This window comes from Nansenia antarctica (assembly GCF_963989245.1).
Source record: "Nansenia antarctica genome assembly, chromosome: 2".
In the NCBI taxonomy this organism is placed as follows: Eukaryota; Metazoa; Chordata; class Actinopteri; order Argentiniformes; family Microstomatidae; genus Nansenia; species Nansenia antarctica.
In genome coordinates this window covers 14,375,290-14,397,357 of record NC_137675.1, presented here as the reverse complement: position 1 = coordinate 14,397,357, position 22,068 = coordinate 14,375,290, and the positions used below count along the sequence as shown (strand labels likewise).

At 42.4% G+C, this 22,068-nt stretch overlaps 1 protein-coding gene across 1 annotated transcript; it reads left to right on the top strand.

The window, feature by feature from the left end:
* Nucleotides 1-401: 401 nt before the first annotated feature.
* Nucleotides 402-5,525, top strand: LOC308149845 (arsenite methyltransferase-like; the record flags this gene model as incomplete). Its single annotated transcript, XM_080522731.1, has 12 exons — nucleotides 402-520; nucleotides 869-917; nucleotides 1,074-1,201; nucleotides 1,631-1,781; nucleotides 2,014-2,150; nucleotides 2,291-2,360; nucleotides 2,519-2,600; nucleotides 2,951-3,082; nucleotides 3,196-3,335; nucleotides 3,510-3,629; nucleotides 5,240-5,307; nucleotides 5,501-5,525. The coding sequence occupies exons 1-12, from the start codon at nucleotides 507-509 to the stop codon at nucleotides 5,523-5,525; spliced, it is 1,116 nt and encodes a 371-aa protein (XP_080378857.1). The 5' UTR covers nucleotides 402-506.
* Between the last annotated feature and the right edge of the window lie 16,543 nt (nucleotides 5,526-22,068).

Sequence of the window (22,068 nt, the reverse complement as noted above, 5' to 3'; positions counted from 1 at the left end):
AATACTGAAACACAACTGTGAACATTTCAAACCTGCAAACTGCGACACTTTAAATGAATGTGCAATGATACTATGTGCAATATGACAACCCTCGTGCACATAAGGTTCAGAGATAGGAAATGTTAGGATATTTATAGCATAGCATAGAGTACAGCACAGTGTTTTATTTGTATAGTATAGTGGATAGTGGATATAGCCTTTATTTATGTAAACCAGCTCTTTTCCCTTCTTGTTTTTAGTATTTTTTTCTTAGCACCAGGGTAGCCCCCCCTCCCAAATTTCGTTGTATGGTACCTGTACTATATTAATGACAATAAAGACCATTCATTCATGAAGCAATGTAACATTGATTCTATAACAAATTGAAGCAAATGTCGCACCGACTTTTAATTTGAAGGAGGTGGGGCAGGGGGCGGTCAATTTAACAGAGTAAGCATGATAATCATACATATCGATGATAATAATAACCTGTGTCCAGACTCCGACTTCAAATATATAAGCACACGATGGCTGAAAACAGGTACAGTAACTCCGCCAAGACCAGCGTTTATTCAAATACTGTTCAGTTCTAACTGAGCCGCAGGCGCCGTTTCTTTTCAGTTTCTGGCACCATACTCGCTAGGGTGACTTGAACATGGTTTTGAAGGAGAGAATTGTGCACAGTAACAGTAAGTAGTTTCCCATCCTTGTTTCAAAGTATGTTTCATAACGTTGTTACAATACCAGTTGTGAGAATTGCGTTTATGTGGGTGAAATTAAGAAGCTATAATAATATCACAATCTGACACACTATCAATGTTGTCATGCTTGTCGCTTATTTAATTATTCTGTCAGTCGCGTCTGTTTCATATTGTTTTTTGTTTTGTAGTGGATGTAAAGAAGGCTTCGTTGATTCAACGATTCATGTGGATGTCAAGGTACTGGGCAACGGCATACAATATAATTGTTGATTTATTAAATCATATCATGAATCATAAATCAGATATGATATACAATCTGTGTAATTCATGTAATTCGTTCATTATTATAAAGTAATTGCCAGCAGAGCATTGATATACTTAAACTGACTTTAGGAATACTATGGAAAAACACTGAAGAAGACCTCTGACCTGAAGACAGATGCGTGCGTCGCCCCTGCCAGACCGATCTCTGCCTTCATCCGCCAGGCCTTGAAGAAGGTTCACCCTGAAGTGTCCTCAAAGTTAGTTGACCTTTATTACACTTTACAGTACATTGTTGTGCTTATGTAATAACATGTCTATTACATTCATTTTTCTAACTTAGCATAGCTTTTTGATTTTAGCTTCAGTAGCCCAGTTGCCCTTGTTCATTTAGCAGACATGTGTTCATCCAAAGCTCAGATTCAATCAATCAATTATTTCACAGTAAACAGTGTTATATAATCAACGTATTTACAGCCAAGTGTCCCCAAGTGCTTCACAACAAGAACAATACAAAATATTATAAGCAATATATATATATAATACAAACAATATGAACTCAGACTGAACCATAGACCCCCAAAAATCAAGCCACGCTTCTCAGCACATACATTACATTTACTGCTTCGTATTCCACGTAGACTCGGTACATACAGACACCAAGGGTCTTCTGGTGTTTTCTCCTCCAGGTACTATGGCTGTGGGCTGGTGGTCCCAGAGTGTCTGGAGGGCTGTCGGCTGCTGGACCTGGGCAGTGGGAGTGGCAGGGACTGCTACATGCTCAGCCAGCTGGTGGGAGAGAAGGGTCATGTGACTGGTATCGACATGACAGAGGACCAGGTATAGAGAAGACACATGGACACACTGTATTCTGGGAAAATCAAGCCTATTATCTGTGGGGCTGACCATTCAAATTCAATACAACTTTATTTATACTGTAGTTTCAGGGGCAGGGTTTTTGAGTGCACTATCGGGGGAACTTGGCCAAAAGGAGTTTTCTACTAAAACAAAACAAAACAAAACAACACTACTCTACTAAACTAAATCTACTCTGTTTCTGTTTTCTATGTAGCTTGATGTGGCCCGCAAGTATGTGGACCATCACATGCAAGAGTTTGGTTACAAGAAGCCAAATGTGGATTTTGTTCATGGGTACATTGAGGCTCTCACGGACGCTGGTCTCAAGGCGAACTCCTTTGACATCATAATGTAAGAGAAACATTTACTCAAGAAAATGTATTTCTGAAATTTTTCATGATGTCATTATCATAGCAATTGAATACACATTTTCAGAATACAAAGAAGATTGTTGATACCTTCACCCATGTATGTTTTCTCTGGTGTTACAGATCCAACTGTGTGGTGAATCTCTCCCCAGACAAGAAGAAAGTACTGACTGAGGTTTACCACGTTCTAAAGGTATCTAATCACAAAACACACTCAACACACTTCAATACACCTTCATGGCATGGTATTGCAAGGGAATTCACATTCACACTTGTCACTTAAATGCTAAACAAATGTAATTGATAAATTCACCTCTGCTTGGTGATATTTATTTTTCTTTCGGTTGTCAGGAGGGAGGTGAGCTGTACTTCAGTGATGTCTACTGCAGTGGCAGACTTTCAGATGAGATCAAAAGCCACAAAGTTCTGTGGGGTACGTACTGTAACACTGGTCACCCACTATGCAGTGATGCTCAATCCTGGCCCTAGAGAGCCGTACTGTACGGCTATTGGCCACACCTCGGCAGTGACACCTGTTTAAGCTTATCAAGGTGTTAAAGTTCAGTTGATGAGTTCATTCAGGCTGCGAAAAAAAACCTGGACCCACTGTAACTCTCCAGGACCAGGACTGTGTATCACTGCTGTATCAAATCCAACACTGTTTAGAGCTAAACCAAAATGCAAGAGCCAATAACATAATAATAATAATAATAATAATAATAATAATAATAATAATAATAATAATAATAATAATAGTAATATTTATGGTTGTTGTTTTGTTAGGTGAGTTTATCAGTGGCGCGCTTTGGTGGGAGGACCTAGTGCAGTTGGCTGAGGATGTAGGCTTCACCAGACCCCGATTGGTCACTTCCACTGTCATCAATGTGGACAACAAGGAGCTGGAGGCTGTCCTAGGTGAGATGTGCTGTACTGATTGGCTGCTGCTTTTTTAGAAATGACCGTCTGAAAAAAGGTTATTCCGGTTTGAAGGTTTGATCCTCTTCACTGTATCTTCTTGTGAATTACAGGTGACTTCAAGTTTGTGTCGGCAACCTACCGTCTCTTCAAGATCCCCAAAGGCACTTCAAAAGAGCCTCTTGTGGTTTACGACGGCAACATCACTGGCTCAGAGAAGAGCCTGGAGTTTGACTGTCAGTACACCTTCAAGGTCTGTATAAGGTTCTGCATCTGGAATGGCTCTGTTCTCTAAAGGTGTCTTTCATTTGTGTACATGTCATACTGTAAGTACTATAGTAAGTAATTGTGTGTGTGTGTGTGTGTGTGTGTGTGTGTGTGTCTCTCTCTCTCTCTCTCTCTCTCTCTCTCTCTCTCTCTCTTACAGGTGGATGAGGTGGTTCAGGTGGATGAGGACGTGGTCAACATCCTGTCCCATACCAGGTTCGCTGAGGAATTCACTTTCCAACCACCAGGAGCAGGTGCTGGATGTGGTGTCAAACCCAAGGTTTGTACCAAAGGGAGTCATGCTGAAGTGTTATGTGATTCACATTCATTCACTTGAATGTTTGACTTACATTATTTCTATGAACACTAGAGGTTGGTGTGGTTGATGGTTGCATTGTGAGCAAAGAGCCTGACACACACACACACACACACACACACACACACGCACACACACACACACACACACACCACCGAGAGGCAAGGTCAAGCAGCTGTGCTAGAGTCATAACCAGACTGTGTAGTCATGCTGGGAACCTTGAACAGGATGGAATGTCCTCCCCTCAGCCAATGGAATGCCGTCTTATCATGCCTCATGGTCACGCAGTACATACATACACATATATGAAAGACTATTTCTGGTTTGTTAATGTCTCTGTAATCATACACATTCCTCAATCTGGGGAGAATGTTTCCAGTCTTGGTAGTCAGGGGAGTGAGTGGTGGAGAGTATTTTATTCAGATTTACTCCCATGTCGACCTTTAGACTTTCTGTTTCAAGTGATCAGAACTGGAGGGGGATTTCCGATACAGAGGCTGGGGTCATGCTCAGATCTCTAACAGTAATAAACCTCTTAGGTACAGCTGCACATACAGAGGGCCCCATTTTGCATGTGCAAAGATTAGTAAAATAGTTAAATATGTGGCAAAGTCTGCCATCTTTACTGTAATATTTCTAATAGACTCAATGAGAAATAATCCATTGGGAGTACTAATATTCATTGTATTTTCTCTGCAATATGTGCAGCTGTTGTGCTATGGTGGAAGAAAGACACGACATTTATGACCGCCTAGCACCCTGGACACCTGGTTGATTCCTGTTGCTTTTTGTGCTGCTAAATTAATTTTGTGTGCAAACATCCAATTTGGGGGCCCAGTCCAGCTTCACTGATTTCATTGACAATATTTCTAGCATTATCTGTTGTGTCTGGAATTGTGCTTCCTGGCCTCTCCAACTTCCATTCTGACACTACTGTATCAATGTGCACACACACACTTGGTCGCCATTCACAAAGCTGAGCTTTATTCCTCGTTGTACATTCAACATGCAGTAGCTGGTATAGCGCCCCTACAGGCCACTATCGGTACATCTCCCTTTTTCTAAGGATTAAGATGAAGTTGATCTCAGAGAATAACAGTTCACAGATATTACAAGTCTATATCTATAGCTTAGCATACGTACTAGAATTCTCAAGATGTACTCTCCAGCTTGTACAAATAAACAATGTAACGGTACTCTAAACAGTACAATTATTACACTTCTCTTACCTCTTTCCTTTTTTTTTTTTTTTTCAATGAAAACAAACTGTAATGGAACCATACAGCATCAATTCACAAATAACCTGAGTCCAGAAACAAACAGTAATGACCCTGAGAACAGAACTCCAAGTCCGCAATAAAAAATAAAATAAAAATAATAAACCCACCCTTTCTGTGCGTGTTATTAGCACTCCTCTACAAGTCTCCTAGGTTTGACAATGGACCTACTCGGCCTTTGAACCCGCTCCACCCCAGGGGAGGGTGACTCGACAGGAGGGCTGTCCGTGTCTGATTGAGTATGCCCCCCTTCTATTTGCTCTCCCGGAGTCTCCCTGTCATTGCCATTCTCTGCAGGCTGTGGTTCTGGGCGTGGAATCTTCAACAGGTGTCTCCGGTTCCTGCGGATTGTATTGCCATTCTCGGTAAGTACCTCGTATGATCTTGGAGCAGTCTCTTTAAGGACCTGTGCGACCGGTCCCCATCTTCCTTCGCATCTGACTCTCACTAGGTCCTCTCGTTCAAGAGGTCCCAAGGGCCGTGCTCTTTTGTCATAGGCACGTTTGGACTGGTCCTCTCTCTGTGTGGACCGGTGCTCTCTCTGTGTGCGGTGGTCAGCGCGCTGGAGCAGGTGCTCTGCTGACGGCAGCTTTGTCTTGAGCCTCCTGTTCATCAGCAACTCTGCTGGTGAGCGGCCACCTTCCAGCGGTGATGCTCTGTAGTTGAGGACTGCCAGGTACGGGTCCTCACCCGCTTCCGCTGCTTTCCTTAGCAGTCGTTTCACGATTTGCACTCCCTTTTCCGCTAGACCATTTGACTGCGGGTACAGTGGGCTTGAGGTTACATGCTTGAATCCATACTGTTTTCCGAACTCTGCGAACTCCTGGCAGCTAAACTGCGGCCCATTATCACTTACTAAAGTCACTGGAATACCGTGCCTTGCGAAAATAGACTTAGAATGAGCGATCACTTGCTTTGCTGTGGTATCAGACAACAGCGCATACTCTGGATAGTTTGAATGGTAGTCAACTATGATTAAATAGTCTCTCCCTTTCAGCTGAAATAAGTCTGCACCTACTTTTTCCCATGGCTCGGTTGGTTTGCTATGAGGCAGAAGCGGCTCTCTAGGCTGCATATATCTATGCTGTTGGCAAATCCCACATCGCTGTACTACAGTCTCAATATCTCTGTTCATGTATGGCCAAAACAGTACCTCACGAGCCCGCCTCTTGCTTTTCTCTATTCCCAAATGGCCCTCATGTGCTAACTTAGCCATCTCTGGTCTCATGGAGCCGGGAACTACTATTTTGTTACCTTTAAGGAGTACCCCGTCGATCACTGTCAGTTCATCTCTAGTGTGACGATACGGACTTGGCAGTATCCTGGCCTCATCTCCTGGTGAGAGGATGGCCGCTATGACCTCCTGCAACTCTCTGTCGCTTGCTGTTTCCTGCGCGAACTGGGCCCATTTCTCATTTGATGCAGGCAGCTGGGCCTTCACACAGTCCACATGGATTTGCACCTCCTGCTCGGTGCTGCTCGGGCCCGTGTCACTCAAACTCGCTCTGCTGAGAGCGTCTGCCACTATTAAGTACTTTCCTGGAGTGAACTCGAGCGTCATGTGGTACTTCCGTAGCCGTAACATGAGACGCTGGATGCGTGGCGGTGCATCTCCAAGTGGCTTTCTGGAAATGGCAATAAGCGGCTTGTGATCAGTCTCTAGTATTATTTCCCTGCCGTAGATATATTCATGGAACTTTTCACATCCGAAAACCGCGCCTAATGTCTCTTTCTCAATTTGCGCATAGTTGCGCTCTGCAGATGACATCGTTCGGGATGCGTAAGCGACGGGAAACCATTCTGTGCCGTGTCGTTGGAGCAGCACCGCTCCGAGACCCTCTTTGGATGCATCAGTAGAGACTTTGACCGGTTTGTCAACATCATAGTACTTTAACACCGGCTCTCTGATCAGGTTGGCCTTTAACACCTCCCACTCATTTGCATGTTCGTGTTCCCACTGCCATTCGTTTTGCTTTTCCAGTAGACTACGGAGGGCCTTTGAGCTTGCAGACAGATTTGGTATGAACTTCCCCATGTAGTTGACTAACCCTAATGCTCTTTGCAGGTCTGTTTTATCTTTTGGCGCTGGCATCTCTACTATTGCCCTTATTTTCTCTGGATCAGGCTGTATCCCTTCCGCGGACAACTTGTCACCTAGGTAAGTAACCTCTGTCACCCCAAACTCACATTTCGACTTGTTCAGTTTAAGCCCTGCTTTACGTGCTTGTTCTAGCACCCCGCGTAGCCTCTCGTCGTGTTCTTCTTTTGTTGTGCCCCAGACCACTATGTCGTCAATAAACACACCCACACCCTCCATACCATCAAACAGCTGCTGCACTGTTTTGTGGAACACCTCTGGAGCTGAGCATATCCCAAACGGTAAGCGGAGAAAGCAATGCCTTCCAAATGGTGTGTTAAAGGTACACAGTTTGGAGCTGTCTTCGTCTAGAACGATCTGATAGAACCCTGATGATGCGTCTAACTTAGAAAAGAAACGCGCGCCTGCCATAGCATTAGTTATGTCTGAGTTAGTTGGTAGTTTGTAGTGTTCTCTTTTGATCCACTTATTCAGGTCTTTTGGGTCTATACAGAGCCTCAAGTCACCATTCTTTTTCTCAACTATCACCAGAGAACTGACCCACTCAGTCGGTTCCTCTACTTTCCTCACTATGCCCTTCTCTATAAGGGCTTGTAGTTCTGCTTTCAGCCTAGCTTTAAGGGTCACCGGCACCTTCCTTGCCGGGTGGATGACAGGTTCCGCATTTGCTTTTAACTGGATTCTGTACTGCCCAGGTAGGCATCCTATACCACCGAATACGTCCCTATATTGCTTCCTTATTTTTTCCGTGTCAGCTACAGTCTCATGCTGTTCCTCAGCTGCACCACTAGGTGTCACTACAGACCTGTCAATTACATGCACTCTTTTGATAAGACCCAATCTCTCACAGGATTTCAGACCTAATATGGGCTGTCTATCACCCTCAACCAACACAAACATAGCATTACCAGAGTGCCCTTTCCTTGACAGTGTGACCCGACATACCCCTTTTGTAGGAATCGGTTCATCATTGTACGTTCTCAGATTTACCTTTTTCACATGCACTTTTGGCTTCTTGTACAGTTTATTAAAGTCTTTCATCGTCAGTATGTTCACCTGAGCCCCCGTGTCCAATTTCAGAGGAATTGTCGTTCCATTGATTTCCAGATTGGCTATCCACTCCTCCTTATTGTCCTCGTTCTCCACAGTTCCCACGAACCACTTCTCGTCATCCTCGTCTGTGTCGGTCGTGTCGCTGCCTTGTTGCACCACCTGTACTTTCTTTGACAGGCAGCATCGGGCGTAGTGATTCTTCTTACCGCATTTGCAACAGTCCACACCGTAAGCCGGGCAGTTATTCGCTGCATGTCTGCCCCCACATCTGTCACAGTCTGTGTCCTTTGTGGGCCTGGGCGCGCGGGACTTTCCTTTGCTGTTCCACTTGCTAGCGGCCCTCTCATGCACTCTCTCATGCACCGCGTCCACCGATGCTGGTTCGGGCTCGAATGACTTGAGCTGCATTTTGGCGCTCTCTGACGCCTGGCAGATTTGTACTGCCTTCTCCAGGCTCAAATCGGATTCTCTGAGCAGTTGCATTCTCACCTTCTTGTCGACAACGCCGATGACGATCTGATCTCTTATTAGCGAGTCACACAATGTGCCAAAGTTGCACGACTGGCTTTTCAGACGCAAGTCCGTGACAAACTGTTCAATGGATTCTGACTCGGCCTGTACTCTGTTGCGAAAAACATACTGTTCGTACGTCTCATTTTTTCTAGGTGTGCAATATTCCTCAAACTTTGCTAGCACTGCTGCATACTTTTGGTCATCGCCCTCAGGAAACCGAAACGTGTTGAAAACGTCCCTCGCGGCTCTGCCTGCCACTGTGAGAAGCAGTGCTACCCTTCGACGTTCATGTTTCGCCTCTTCCAGACCGATTGCCAACACGTACAGCTCAAAACTTTGCTTAAAAGCTTTCCAGTTCTCGTGGACATTTCCACTTAACTTCAACTCGTCCGGCGACCGAATGTTATTCATCTTTGTAGGCTAGTGTCACCCCACTCCTGGTACCATGTATCAATGTGCACACACACACTTGGTCGCCATTCACAAAGCTGAGCTTTATTCCTCGTTGTACATTCAACATGCAGTAGCTGGTATAGCGCCCCTACAGGCCACTATCGGTACAACTACCTCCTTCAGTACCTCTGCCAGATGTGTGTGTGCTGTTCATAAATGGCTCTTATAGTAGGATCAATAGGCTCGGCTGTTCTAGTGTTAAGGGATGCTGGAGGAACCTCCATCTCTAGTATGACCGCGTTCGCCATAACGACTGCAAAAAACAACAACTACTGACTATATCTGTGTGTACGCATGCTACTGGAAATCGCTCTGGAAATGTGATCAGCACTCATAGCAGCCTCTAGTCCAGGGGTGGCCAACCAGTCGGAGACTAAGAGCCACAAAAAATTGTTGGGGTACCAGAAAGAGCCACATCATACATGCGGGCTCACAAAAGCGCTCATTCACACACACGCAATACATTTCCAATAGGCTATGAGACCAGTGGTGTCATTTCAACAAATGGCAAGGTATGGCAAGGTCTGAGTGGGGGGGTTGAAGGGGAGTTCCCCCCCTCGGTGGATTTTTTTTTCAAAACAGTTGTGCAATTAGGGCTGGGTTCAAAAAATCGATTTCCCGATTCTGAATCGATCTTCATTGAATGAGCGATTATTGATTCATAAATCCCGAGATCGATCTTTCATGCATTTTCCTGCTTGCAGCTTCAACCCGCAACGAGATCTCGTGGCCAGATCTCACGCAACGAGAGGTCTCAACACTGTAAAATCTAAAAACATGGCAATGGCAGCAGTGGCGTAGCGCAAAATCCCGGGGCCCCCCCGCAAGGTGGCGGCGGGGGCCCTTTCGCAACGGAGTAAAAAAAAAAAAAAAAAAAAACGTTTTTTAGAGGCCGATGCGTTATTGACGTTGCGAAATTTCGCAATATGCACTCTACATTCTAAATGCTTGACTTAGCAAAAGGTACAAACAAGTGAGAGCAATAGCCTATAACTAAAACCAAATGGTAGACTACACTACATCAGTAGAATGCAGTGGCGGGCGGTGCATTTCACACCTAGGCCTTCAGTGATGTCCGACACATTCCTACCTGAATTATTCTACCTCTTAATACCATCGTTATGACGCCATGGCTCTAGAAACTAGACAGAAACACAGTATAACCGGGCGTTGCATCACCTTAACATAGTCAGACAAGTACAACAGAGTTATATTAATATTTCCGAAGCATTTTTAATCAATAAATCCGCATTTACAATGAAGAGTGTTAAACTAACATCTTTAAGATCGCTACATTACCCACGTCTGTCGTCTCGTCCACCATAATAGCGACAAAGGGTGCCTTTTTAATCTCCATTTTGATCTCTTCTTCCATCACTTCAGCAATAGCAAAAATCAGGTCGTTTTGTATTTTGCCTGACGTCCCAGTAAACACTTTGTTTGTGGACAGGTGGTAATGTAAATCTGGGTTGTTTTCAGCCAGAAAAGAAAGAAGCTCAACGTAGTTTCCTCTGTTTGTGGACTTGGCGCTTTCATTGTGTCCCCTAAATGAAAGTTATTGTTTACCCAAAAACAGGACACAATCGATCAGTATTATCGATCAGTCAACGAAAGCTTTCGTTGTGAGGCTCCGTTTCCCTGCGCCCTTTCAAAAGTTTCACATCTACCGGCATAGTTCCGCATCTCAATAGTGAATATCAATAGTGCGTATCAATAGTGCGTAGCAATAGTGCGTATCCAATCAAAAGACGTGCTGGGTGCTGACATCATTGAGCCTTACAGCAGGCGCCGTTGTTGCTTTTGCTCGCATCTACGTAGGTTTACTAGGTACGCCACAGGTTTTCTCGTTCCAATGTTAAGTTACAGGTCGAATCCGCAGCACCGTTTAATGTGAAGGCGGGCAGATTTTTGAGCCCCCTAGCAACACATTTTGATTGGATAAAAGCTCTAACATAAAGGCCAGCCCTCCAAATCTCAATCGGAGACTGGAAGCAGCGCAACCAAGAGGAAAGCTATGAAATGAAGAGAATAGACTATGGGGAATCATTAATACATATTTGTGGAAAATATATATTAAAATAAAATGTATATTCTGATGATGTTTAGGCCAGCAGAGAAGGCCTTGCTGGCCCTGACGGCACACCACTGGTAGAATGTATTATAAGTAGAATAGTACAAGCTTTATTTATTTTAACAAAGTGTGGTGTGCACAGCAGTGTGATATCTGTAAACATATCTGTAGACTCTCCGCTAAGGGTTGCCAGATGGGATTGAGAATTTCCAACCTAATCAATCTAAAAACGTCTAAATCCACCAAAAACCAGCCAATCTGGCAACTCTGTCTCCGCTGCATCAGAGTCTACTTGTTGCGTAAAATTGGCCAGGGTTAGTCAAATCCTTTGTTGGACATCTCGCTTCTTAAGTCCTGGTATATTGTGGCATTTCTTTACTGTTTGCCATCTGGTCTAGGAATACCCAGGGAGACGCAGACAGCAGAAGTAGAATAGAATAGTAGAATAGAAAAAGAAACAGCTATATATAGCCTAACCATGCTGAATTATGTACCTGTATGATGCACTGACAGCCTGTGACTGTGAACCTGGCCGGACCCTGCCTTTCTGCCTGAGTTTGAGTATGATGCTGCCCAAATAAATGTTATTGTTTAGTGCTGTACGCTTTCGTGGTATTATATTGTGTGAATTATCATCTGTATGTTGTTTTTCTTTCACTCGACTAACCGCCGAGATAATACTTGAGACATGTACTTCCGTAAACATACATTTTTTATTGGATTTTTTTACAATATCGGACCGACAGTCCCACATATAGCGGCTATAATGTCCGAATAGAGAATCTATCACCACCTAAAGAATGCTTATTGTACTTTGTATTGTATTTTCGCTTGCTCATTTTCCTTGTGTCTCGCTGCCTACGTGTGACGTCAAAGTCATGTTGCTATTGGATACGGCTAACCATGTATATATTTTTAAATATAGGCCTATATATTAAAATTAAGGTTGACACAATGAAGGGCCACTTATTTTCTTTGTTTTATATATTTTTAAATTATAAAAAAAAAAAAAAAAATGTGGATCCAATGTTAGGGGGCCCCCTAGTGGCTGGGGCCCCCCCGCGGTGCGTCGCTTGCGGGCCCGTCCGCTACGCCACTGAATGGCAGGGACACTCAAGTCACCACCAGGCTTAAAGGCAGATGTCTGGGTGCATTTTGCATGTACAAATTATGACGATAGAGATGAGCAGGACAAAAGCAAAGCCATATGCAAGCTGTGCGCAGTGGAGGTTACATTTAGTGGAAACATCACAAATCTACGGAACCACTTATTGAGGCATCACCCTGACGTGAAACATGGAAAAGCGGATCCGAAACAAGCCTAGCTGATAAAGACGTTTGGTTGCAAATTACAATCAAATTCTCCGCGTGCCCAACAAATTACCGAGGCTGTAGCAAATTGTATTTGCAAGGATATACGCCCGTACAGCGTTGTCGAAAATGCTGGCTTTCGAAGCCTCGTCAGTGTACTAGAACCACGCTACGTGTTACCGACATGCAAACAGTTGAGTGAAGTGATAGTCCCAGACATGTCCGTGCAGGTGAAACGTGACATCGCAACTTCACTTCAGCCAGCAGAGAGTTGCCATAACGTGTGACAGCTGGACATCCAGAGCAATGGACTCGTACCTGACAATCACTTGCCACTTTATCAGCGAGGCTTGTTTCGGATTTTCCATGTTTCACGTCAGGGTGATGCCTCAATACGTGGTTCCGTAGATTTGTGATGTTTCCACTAACTTTTTTTAAATTTTTTATGATTAATAGTTTTTTATTATTTTCAATTAACAGACAATGAACAAACATCCATCACACGTAACAGTTGACATTGAACAATAAATTAAAAAGACAAAAAATAGACACAACAAAACATAAAGGTGATGTACAGCAATGTTAATCTACAGCATTGTCTAACAATCATACTTATAGCAGTTTACTTTCACTTTTTACATTTGGGATATTGCTACTTATAATTAAATAAAATAAATAAAATAAATAAAATAAATAAAATAAATAAAATAAATAAAATAAATAAAATAAATAAAATAAATAAAATAAATAAAATAAATAAAATAAATAAAATAAATAAAATAAATAAAATAAATAAAATAAATAAAATAAATAAAATAAATAAAATAAATAAAAATATTGCTATTTACATGAGCTGGAGTTGCCATTATTTCTCAATATATGAGTGATACTGCCCCCATTTCAAGCGATATTCCTCCACCTTATCTAGCAGCCTATATGATAATTGTTCTAGGGCTGCCAGCTGCCCAAGAGAAATGTGCCACAGAGACGGTGCTGGTGCTGATGAGGCCTTCCACTCTTTAACTAATAGTTTCCGTCCTAGCATTAACGCAGTCTGGATCCAATTGGCGAGTGGTGGAGTCACCTCACTTAATGCTGTGGGGTCACCCAAAATAAAAAGACTGGGGGTGAACGGAATGTCAAGGCCGACAATTTTTTCCAGATAACCATGGATGGCTAGCCAAAACTCCTGGGTTTTTGGACATCCCCAAAGCATATGCACTAGAGTACCATTCCTGTCACTACACCTCCAGCACTCCGAACTGTCGACCAGACCCACTCTATGTAGCCTGGATGGTGTCCAGTAGATTCTGTTAATAATCTTGAATTGGATCAGTCTCGTTCGGAGTTCCCTTGACATTTTTTTCCCATTTTTTTTTTTATACTTTATTGCAGGACTTTACATTACATTAATAAGTTCATTTCACACACTTTACAAGTTCTTCACTTGTTTAAGTTCATCCTGCATCATTTTTTTTTTTTTTTTTATAGAGAGAACAAGAAATAAAGAAAATAAAGAATAGAGACTAGAGAGAAAATATAAAAGAAAGAAAAAAAAAAAAAAGAGAGAAATTATAGGGATAGAAATAGAAAAGTAAGAGACAAAGGGAGGGGGGTGGGAGGGGTGGGATCGGGGAGGGTTGGGGGGGGGGGGCTTCCTTCCTACTCATTCATTCGGTCCATTTACTCCAGTTCATAGTGAATTGCTCTTCACGGCCTCCCACTTTGCAAGTAATTCTTTCCATTTCTTTTATGTCTTCAACAGTTTTTTTCCAATTATTAACGGATGGTGGGTTTAAGTCCAACCATTTACGTGTGATTTGCTTTAAAGCCGCGATACGTAGTATGGTGTACAAATATTTATCTCCCTCTCTGTATATATCTAATGGAATAAGACCGAGTATAATATTGACTGGATGTATAGGATTTTGTAAGGTAAATGTATTTTTTATTTTTACTTGAACTGCCTCCCAAAACCTTTTCAATTTAGGGCATGTATAGAAAATGTGTGTGTGATTGGCTTCTCGTTCCGTACATTTCCTCCAGCATTCTGCATTGCCTGTTGGCCTATATTTTGACAACATTTTCGGTGTTAGGAAGATCTTCATATTTATTTTCCAAGCAAATTCTTTCCAGAATTTTGATTGTGTTGTCTTAAATATTCTTTTGCATGCTTCTTTCCACTCGTCATCCGTAATTGTTATTGCTAATTCGTTTTCCCATTTTTCTTTAGTGTTATCTTCTTGTATCTTGATTTCTTGCATGATTTTGTAAATTTTTGAGATTTTTGTCTTTTCACTGTTTCTATTTTTGATCAGATATTCCATTAGTATATGTGATCTTTGTTCCTGTCTCCTCTGCTGTGTTATAAGGTAGCTTCTAATTTGTAAGTACTTAAAAAAATGGCTATTACTTATATTAAATTGATTAACTAAGGTTTCAAATGAGTCTATCATGTCATTTGTAAACATCTGTGAGTACACCTGTAGTCCCTTCCTAGCCCATTCTTCTAATATTTTGTCTGTTTTATTAGGTAAAAAGTCTGGGTCACTGGCTATCTCTCTCAAATAAATAAATTTGTCATCACATTTATACATTTTACGAATAGTTTTCCAATTTTTGAGGGTATTTTCTATGCATCTGTTATTTCCACTATGTTTTTGAATATCCTTTAGACTCAGAAAAGGTAATGTTCCTATTGATATTGATATTGCTTGTTTTTCTATGTCTTTCCATTTGGTTTGAACCGAGTTATTCATCCATTTCATTATTGTATCTATTTGAGTTGCATGGAAATAGGACTTTAGATCAGGGAAATTAAACCCTCCTTTTTCTCTGGTTTGAGTTAGTATACTAAGTTTTTTCCGTTTACTTTTGTAGTTCCAAATGAAATTTGAGAGCATTGTATTCCATTTTTTGAAGCTACGCTGTGGAATGGGAACTGGTAATGTTTGAAATAAAAACAGAAACTGTGGGAGGATCATCATTTTGACGCTTTCTACTCTACTCATTAAGGATTCAGGTGTTATCTTCCATCTATTAAGATCTTCTCGTATTTTATTTTCAAGGGCTTGATAATTGTCGGTGTATAATGTTGTTATATCTCCAGTGAGGTAGATTCCTAAATATTTGATTTTCTTTGCATCCCATTTCAACTTGTATTTTTCCTTAATTTCCGAATCTATCTGTTCTCCAATTGTTAATACTTCACACTTACTTTCATTTAGTTTATAACCAGAGTGTTTACTATATTCTGTAATTGCTTCCATTAGGCTTGGTAAGGATTGGGCTGGTGATGTTAAATAAACAACCACGTCATCTGCATATAATGCCAGTTTGTGCTTTTTTTTTTTTTTCCCCATTCTTGAGAATTCTTCCCCATTCTGCCTCTGTAAATGATACATTTAAGTCTATTTCCCATGTTAGTTTAAGAGACCATATGTTTGGGTCTGAGGTCACTAGGATCCTCGAATAGTAAGCAGAGGCTTCATGACCTAGTCCAAAAATTTTCAGAAACCATTCAAGTGTATCACCATTAGGTGGGGCAGTTGTGGGGGAGCCAAATGTTTGCACCATTAAGTGTCTTAGCTGTAAATACTTCCAAAATTGATTGTGTGGTAAATCAAATTCCCTTCTAAGAGCCTCAAAAGATTTTAGCGTTACATCCTGATATAGGTCTCGTAGAACTTCAATACCTTTTTGAAACCAGGGCTTCCAAAAGAAGGGCGATTTATCTATACACAGCTTGGGGTTCAGCCAGATCCCAGCAGACTGGTGAAGATAGGGGTCAAATTTAAAGATGTAAGCAACTCTCTTCCAAACCCATTGTATATGGGATACAATAGGGTGCGATCGATTCTCTTGGGTTAGTCTGGCCGTAATACAGCACCTGAGTGCCAGAGGGGTGCAGATTGCACTTTCAATATGGAACCACGGGGGGGCTCTCTCTGGAGGCAGAGTCCAGTGTGCCATGTGCCTGAGAGTGAAAGCATAATGGTAATATAACAAGTTAGGAACACCAAGACCTCCTCGGTCTACAGGCCTCTGCAGTTTCCGCAGGCTCATTCTAGGATGTTTGTTGTTCCATAAGAATTTATTACAAATTTGATCAAATTGTTTAAAATAGTGTAGTGGGATTCGGACTGGGAGAGCTTGTAACAGGTAGTTAAATTTAGGAACACAGGTCATCTTTATTATATTTACTTTGCCCCACATGGAGAGAAATAGTGGAGACCACCGCTCTATATCTGCCCGCAGTTTATCCAATAGGGGAACAAAGTTTATTTTAACTAAATCAGCCAGTGAGGGGGGGAATGTTAGGCCAAGATATCTAATGCCTTTCTTAGGCCAAGAAAAGGTGCCTGCTTGAAAAAGGGATTTGGGACAATATGGCGAAAGAGGAAGAGCCTCCGACTTTGTCCAGTTCACTTTATAACCTGAAATAGATGAAAACTTGTCAATGATTCTAAATAGGGAGGAAAGAGAGCGTTCTGGATCTGAGACAAATAAAAGAATGTCATCCGCATATAGCATCAGTTTATGACATCTATCACCGAATACCTGGAAACGTGGGTTCTCTCCGGATAGCCATTGCTAACGGTTCGAGAGCAACAGCGAAGAGCAGGGGGGAGAGGGGTCCCCCTGTCTCGTACCCCTACCCAGCTCAAAGGGAGATGACATAATGCCATTAGTAAGCACTGATGCCGTAGGGTTAGTATATATAAGACTAATCCACTCTATAAACTTCTTACTGAAACCAAAGCATTCCAGGGCAGAGAGCAAGTATTGCCACTCCACCCTGTCGAACGCCTTCTCAGCGTCCAGCGAGATGGCGGCCATGGGAGAGGCATTGTCCCGAGTGGCCCACATAATATCAACAAATCTCCTAACATTGTCTGCAGAGGAACGGGAGTGTATAAAACCGACCTGGTCGGGGTGAATCAGAGAGGTTATCACCTTGTCAAGGCGGTTAGCCAGAATTTTTGATAATATCTTACTATCGCAGGAGGTTAAACTGATAGGTCTGAAATTCTTACAATCTAAAGGGTCCTTCCCTTCCTTCAAAATAAGGGTAATAATGGCCTCCGATAGAGTAGGAGGAAGTTTTCCCTTTTCCAGGGCTTCATTATAGGTGTTTAGTAGTAATGGAGCAAGTTCTTTGGAGTAGGCCTTGTAGAACTCGGCCACCACTAACTTATTGTTACTGTATACTACAGTATTTTAATAATCATTGATTTTCCAATTATGTTTATTCCTGAATAAAATCTTCCAATCTCCAAAAAGTGAGAAAGCAGCCTGATGACAGTGTTCCATAGTAGACTCCTGCTAGTGAGAGAGACGTCTGCCTCCTCTTATTAGGTTGGCTGAATGTGAGAGACTCTGGCTGGGCTTATACAATGTCAACAATCATATGGTAATCTAATGTATTGTTTGTAGTAGAGTAGTGTAATGTAATGTCATTCTGAATGTAATGCATTTGAATGTAAGCAGCAGGGCCTCCATGAAAGGGAGACCTTGGTATCAGTGGGACACCTCTGTTAAAATAAAGGTTTATTAAATGGTAATTGGTAAATGGACTGCACTTATATAGCGCCTTTTTGCTGCTACAAAGCTGCTCCAAAGCGCTTTACAACGGCCTCTCATTCACCCATTCACACACACATTCACAAACCAATGGCGGCAAGCTGCCATGCAAGGCGCCGGCCCGCTCACTGGGAGCAATTTTGGGGTTCAGTGTCTTGCCCAAGGACACTTCGACATGTGGCCAGCCGGGGCTCGAACCGCTGATCTGCCGACCTTGTGATCATTAGACGGCGACTCTACCTCCTGCGCCACAGCCGCCCCAATTTTATTATTATTATTATTATTATTATTATTATTATTATTATTATTATTATTACTACTACTACTACTACTACTACTACTACTACTACTACTACTACTACTACTACTACTACTACTACTACTACTACTACTACTACTACTACTACTACTACTACTACTACTACTACTATTTAACATTAACATTGTCTCACATATCCTGTGTACAGATTTCCTGTATCCTGTATTTCAGAATTTAAATAAATGTTCTATTCTTGTATTTGTGTTTTATATTTGAGTATGAAAACATAACAGTTTATAACATAGCTACTGTATGTATGTAGTGTAACACTGAAAATGCAAAAGGCCTAATGATAATCTTATCATAGTACTGTTTTCCTCTGATCATAGTGTTTTCCATTGTGCACATCAGTGTTCAATTGGTTCTCACAAGTGTCTATTCACTTGATGGTGTGTGTGTGTCATTTGATGACAACATTTCATTTTGAGAAGACAACATTATTTTGAATGCAGTGTTTGCTTTTGCAAGAGATTTGTGGAGTTTAAGGTTTTGTGTGTGAGCTTTTGGATTTGTGTTTAAAGTTAAGAGAAAATGAGCTATGCATTGACTAATGCTTTTTCCGAGAGCGAAATCTGTTGTGGTATTTAAAAATGGCGGTTAGCGATGAACTCTATGAACATGGGATAACGATTTCCATTGACCAATCAACGGTCTGCAGCGTCACACACAGCCTGGCAAAAAAGTACCGAAAGTACCCCTCTCGAACTGGAACTAAAAACGGCACGGGTACTATGGCCCGGTACGGCTCGGTTGGCAGTGGAGAAAGCAAAACGAACTGGGCCGGCCTGGTAGTGGAAAAGCGCCACAAGAGACACTGTGGTTAGTCGCTGTGAAACAGAATGATAGTTTGTTTTTTCCATTACATCATATACAAACACTCCCATGTACAGCACATCAGTGGAGGCTGGAGGAGGCAGAAATCAGAGGACGAGGGTGTTACAATGACCTGCATCTCTGCCTCCCCCCACCTGTCTCTAAAGCAGAGAGAGAGAGAGAGAGAGGGAGAGAGAGGGGGAGAGAGAGAGAGGGAGAGAGAGGGGGAGAGAGAGGGAGAGAGAGACGGAGACAGAGACAGAGACAGAGACAGAGACAGAGAGACAGAGAGAGAGAGAGAGAGAGACAGAGAGAGAGAGAGACACAGACAGACACATCAGCAGTGGTAGGCAGCTTACATATGATGCCAGCAACCCTCCAGTCACCACCAGCTCACATGACCTGCTGTCACCATGGTGACCTAGCCTGACCTCTAGACTACCTGTCACCATGGTGACCTAGCCTGACCTCTAGACTACCTGCTGTCACCATGGTGACCTAGCCTGACCTCTAGACTACCTGCTGTCACCATGGTGACCTAGCCTGACCTCTAGACTACCTGTCACCATGGTGACCTAGTCTGACCGAGACTACCTGCTGTCACCATGGTGACCTAGCCTGACCTCTAGAATACCTGCTGTCACCATGGTGACCTAGCCTGACCTCTAGACTACCTGTCACCATGGTGACCTAGCCTGACCTCTAGACTACCTGCGTACGTGTGCGTAAAATGCCTGTGTGGGCCGCGAATGCTTTAGAGATTTTTAAGTGGGCCTTGAGTCCAAAAAGGTTGGGAACCGCTGCTGTAGTGGAAGATATTATCCTCATTTCCAGTGAAGTAGCTGCCATCTAGTTATGACATTTTTGTTCATCCCGCCCCATCATCACTCAGCGTTGATGACGCGGATGGTTCCGGTTACACTGGTATGAACGCGGGCTGGTTCGCCAGACAGCACCAAGGTTTGGAGGTTTCAGAATGGGAACGGTTTTTTGGCGGTGTGAAAGCCCTATGAGACAACTGTGTGTGACCTATGTCTGCTGGCCAATCAGGCCATCATCATCATCTATAACACAGTGGAGCCTTGGTATACTACAAGCCAAAGCAACCTTTTTTGTTACATTATCTTCTCAACACCGATTTAAAAACTTTTACCCGTCTTCCCATTTCAAGTCGATTTTGACTGACACCCATCACATTTTGAGGGCTGGTTTCCGGGACACCGATTAAGGCCTGCTATATTGGCCGTGATGATGGCGCCCTCGTGTGTCCATCAATTAGTATTGCATTTCTGTAGATGAATTATCCAATAGATTCTTTCGAAGGATTTTTAATGAATGATGTTAACTCGTTCATAAAAACACGACTGCTGCTTTCACACAGCACTCAAACGAGTGGCATTAATATGGAAAATATCAAACTTGGGAACCTGAAGGGGTGGGAGTGGGGTGAACTAGTAATAATGATAAACATAACTGACTCCTATTTTAACTAATTCCAATTCTTACTCTGGGCCTTCAGAACACATCACTTTATCCAAAGTGCACTGAGACATCTAGCTGGCTAGCTAGAAAACCAACTGTGTGGGATTTACAAATGATTTACATATTGAGGAGTGCATGTCAACACTTTTCATTATTTCATTAGCTCCCTCCGTCGGCCGCTGCTAATTGGAGAGAGACAGACTCCACGCATACTCAGACACGCTCCATTCACACAAACGCGCTCACTCACACACACCACATTCTCATACACGCGACACATATACGCCCCTTAGCAACGTCTCGTAAGCATCAGTCGAATGATGCGCCAGGCTGTTGTTGTTGTTGTTGTTGTTGTTGTTGTTGTTGTTCAGTGTTGTGCAACTAAATTGTTTTTGTTTGAAGAACAGATGGGTCAGATTATTCTCATTCCTCCAACGGATTTCGAGTCAACAGGTGAATTATTACTCTGCTCTTCCTCCATTTCTCTTTTCATTTCTCTTGTCTCTTGTTCCCTAACTATTTACTATCAATAAGTTACTGTGACTGACGGTGGAAATGCGTGTTTAAGACATTTACTGTATAAGAGGCTTTTATGAGAGCATCTTGCTGCTGATTTATTTATTTAATATCCAGAAATTGTTTTTGGCAGATGATTTTACCATTTGATGTAGTTCATATTTGGAGTTTTGCTAATTCTATCATCTATGTACCGTTTCCTCCATAAGTATTTATTATTCATTGCGTTTAAATGACAAAATAATTAAATTATGATTATATGATTGGAGCACTTTGAGCTGCAACGTTTGCATGAAAACTTTTTAACTTCCAGTATGACCCCAGCACCTGCTACTGTTCTGGCCCCAGCCCCGGCCGTGCCCCCCAGGGTGAGTCTGGCCCCAGCCGTGCCCCCCAGGGTGAGTCTTACTCCCCCAAGCCTGCACACGTCCAGTGAGGGCCTCTCCAGTCAGTCAAGCCACCGATCCCAAAGCCAGAGTAGCACCGACACTGTCCTTAATGAAGAGATGACATCACAGGTACACAAGCCGTAAGCATCTACACAGTTCACATTCAGCTGGAACGAAAAACATGCGTTTGTTTGTATCGAACATGATTAACTGGTTTAAAGTGTGCTCAACAGGGTTTTTGTATGTTTTTGTATTGCAGGAGACAGCATGAACAGTCAGATGTCTACTAAAAATATAAATATTGTTTTTTTGTGAGAGAAACTTCTAAAACTGCACTCTACAATAAATCAAAAAGGTACCTTTACCAGTTTTCTCTTTACATCTACAATACTTTGCAGCTTCAATGCAGAACATGTTCAATAAATGTCTCTTCCTCACTTTGACACAATAACTGAATATTTTGTGTGTGTGTGTGTGTGTGTGTGTGTGTGTGTGTGTGTGTCTAAAACATAAACAAGCAAGCAA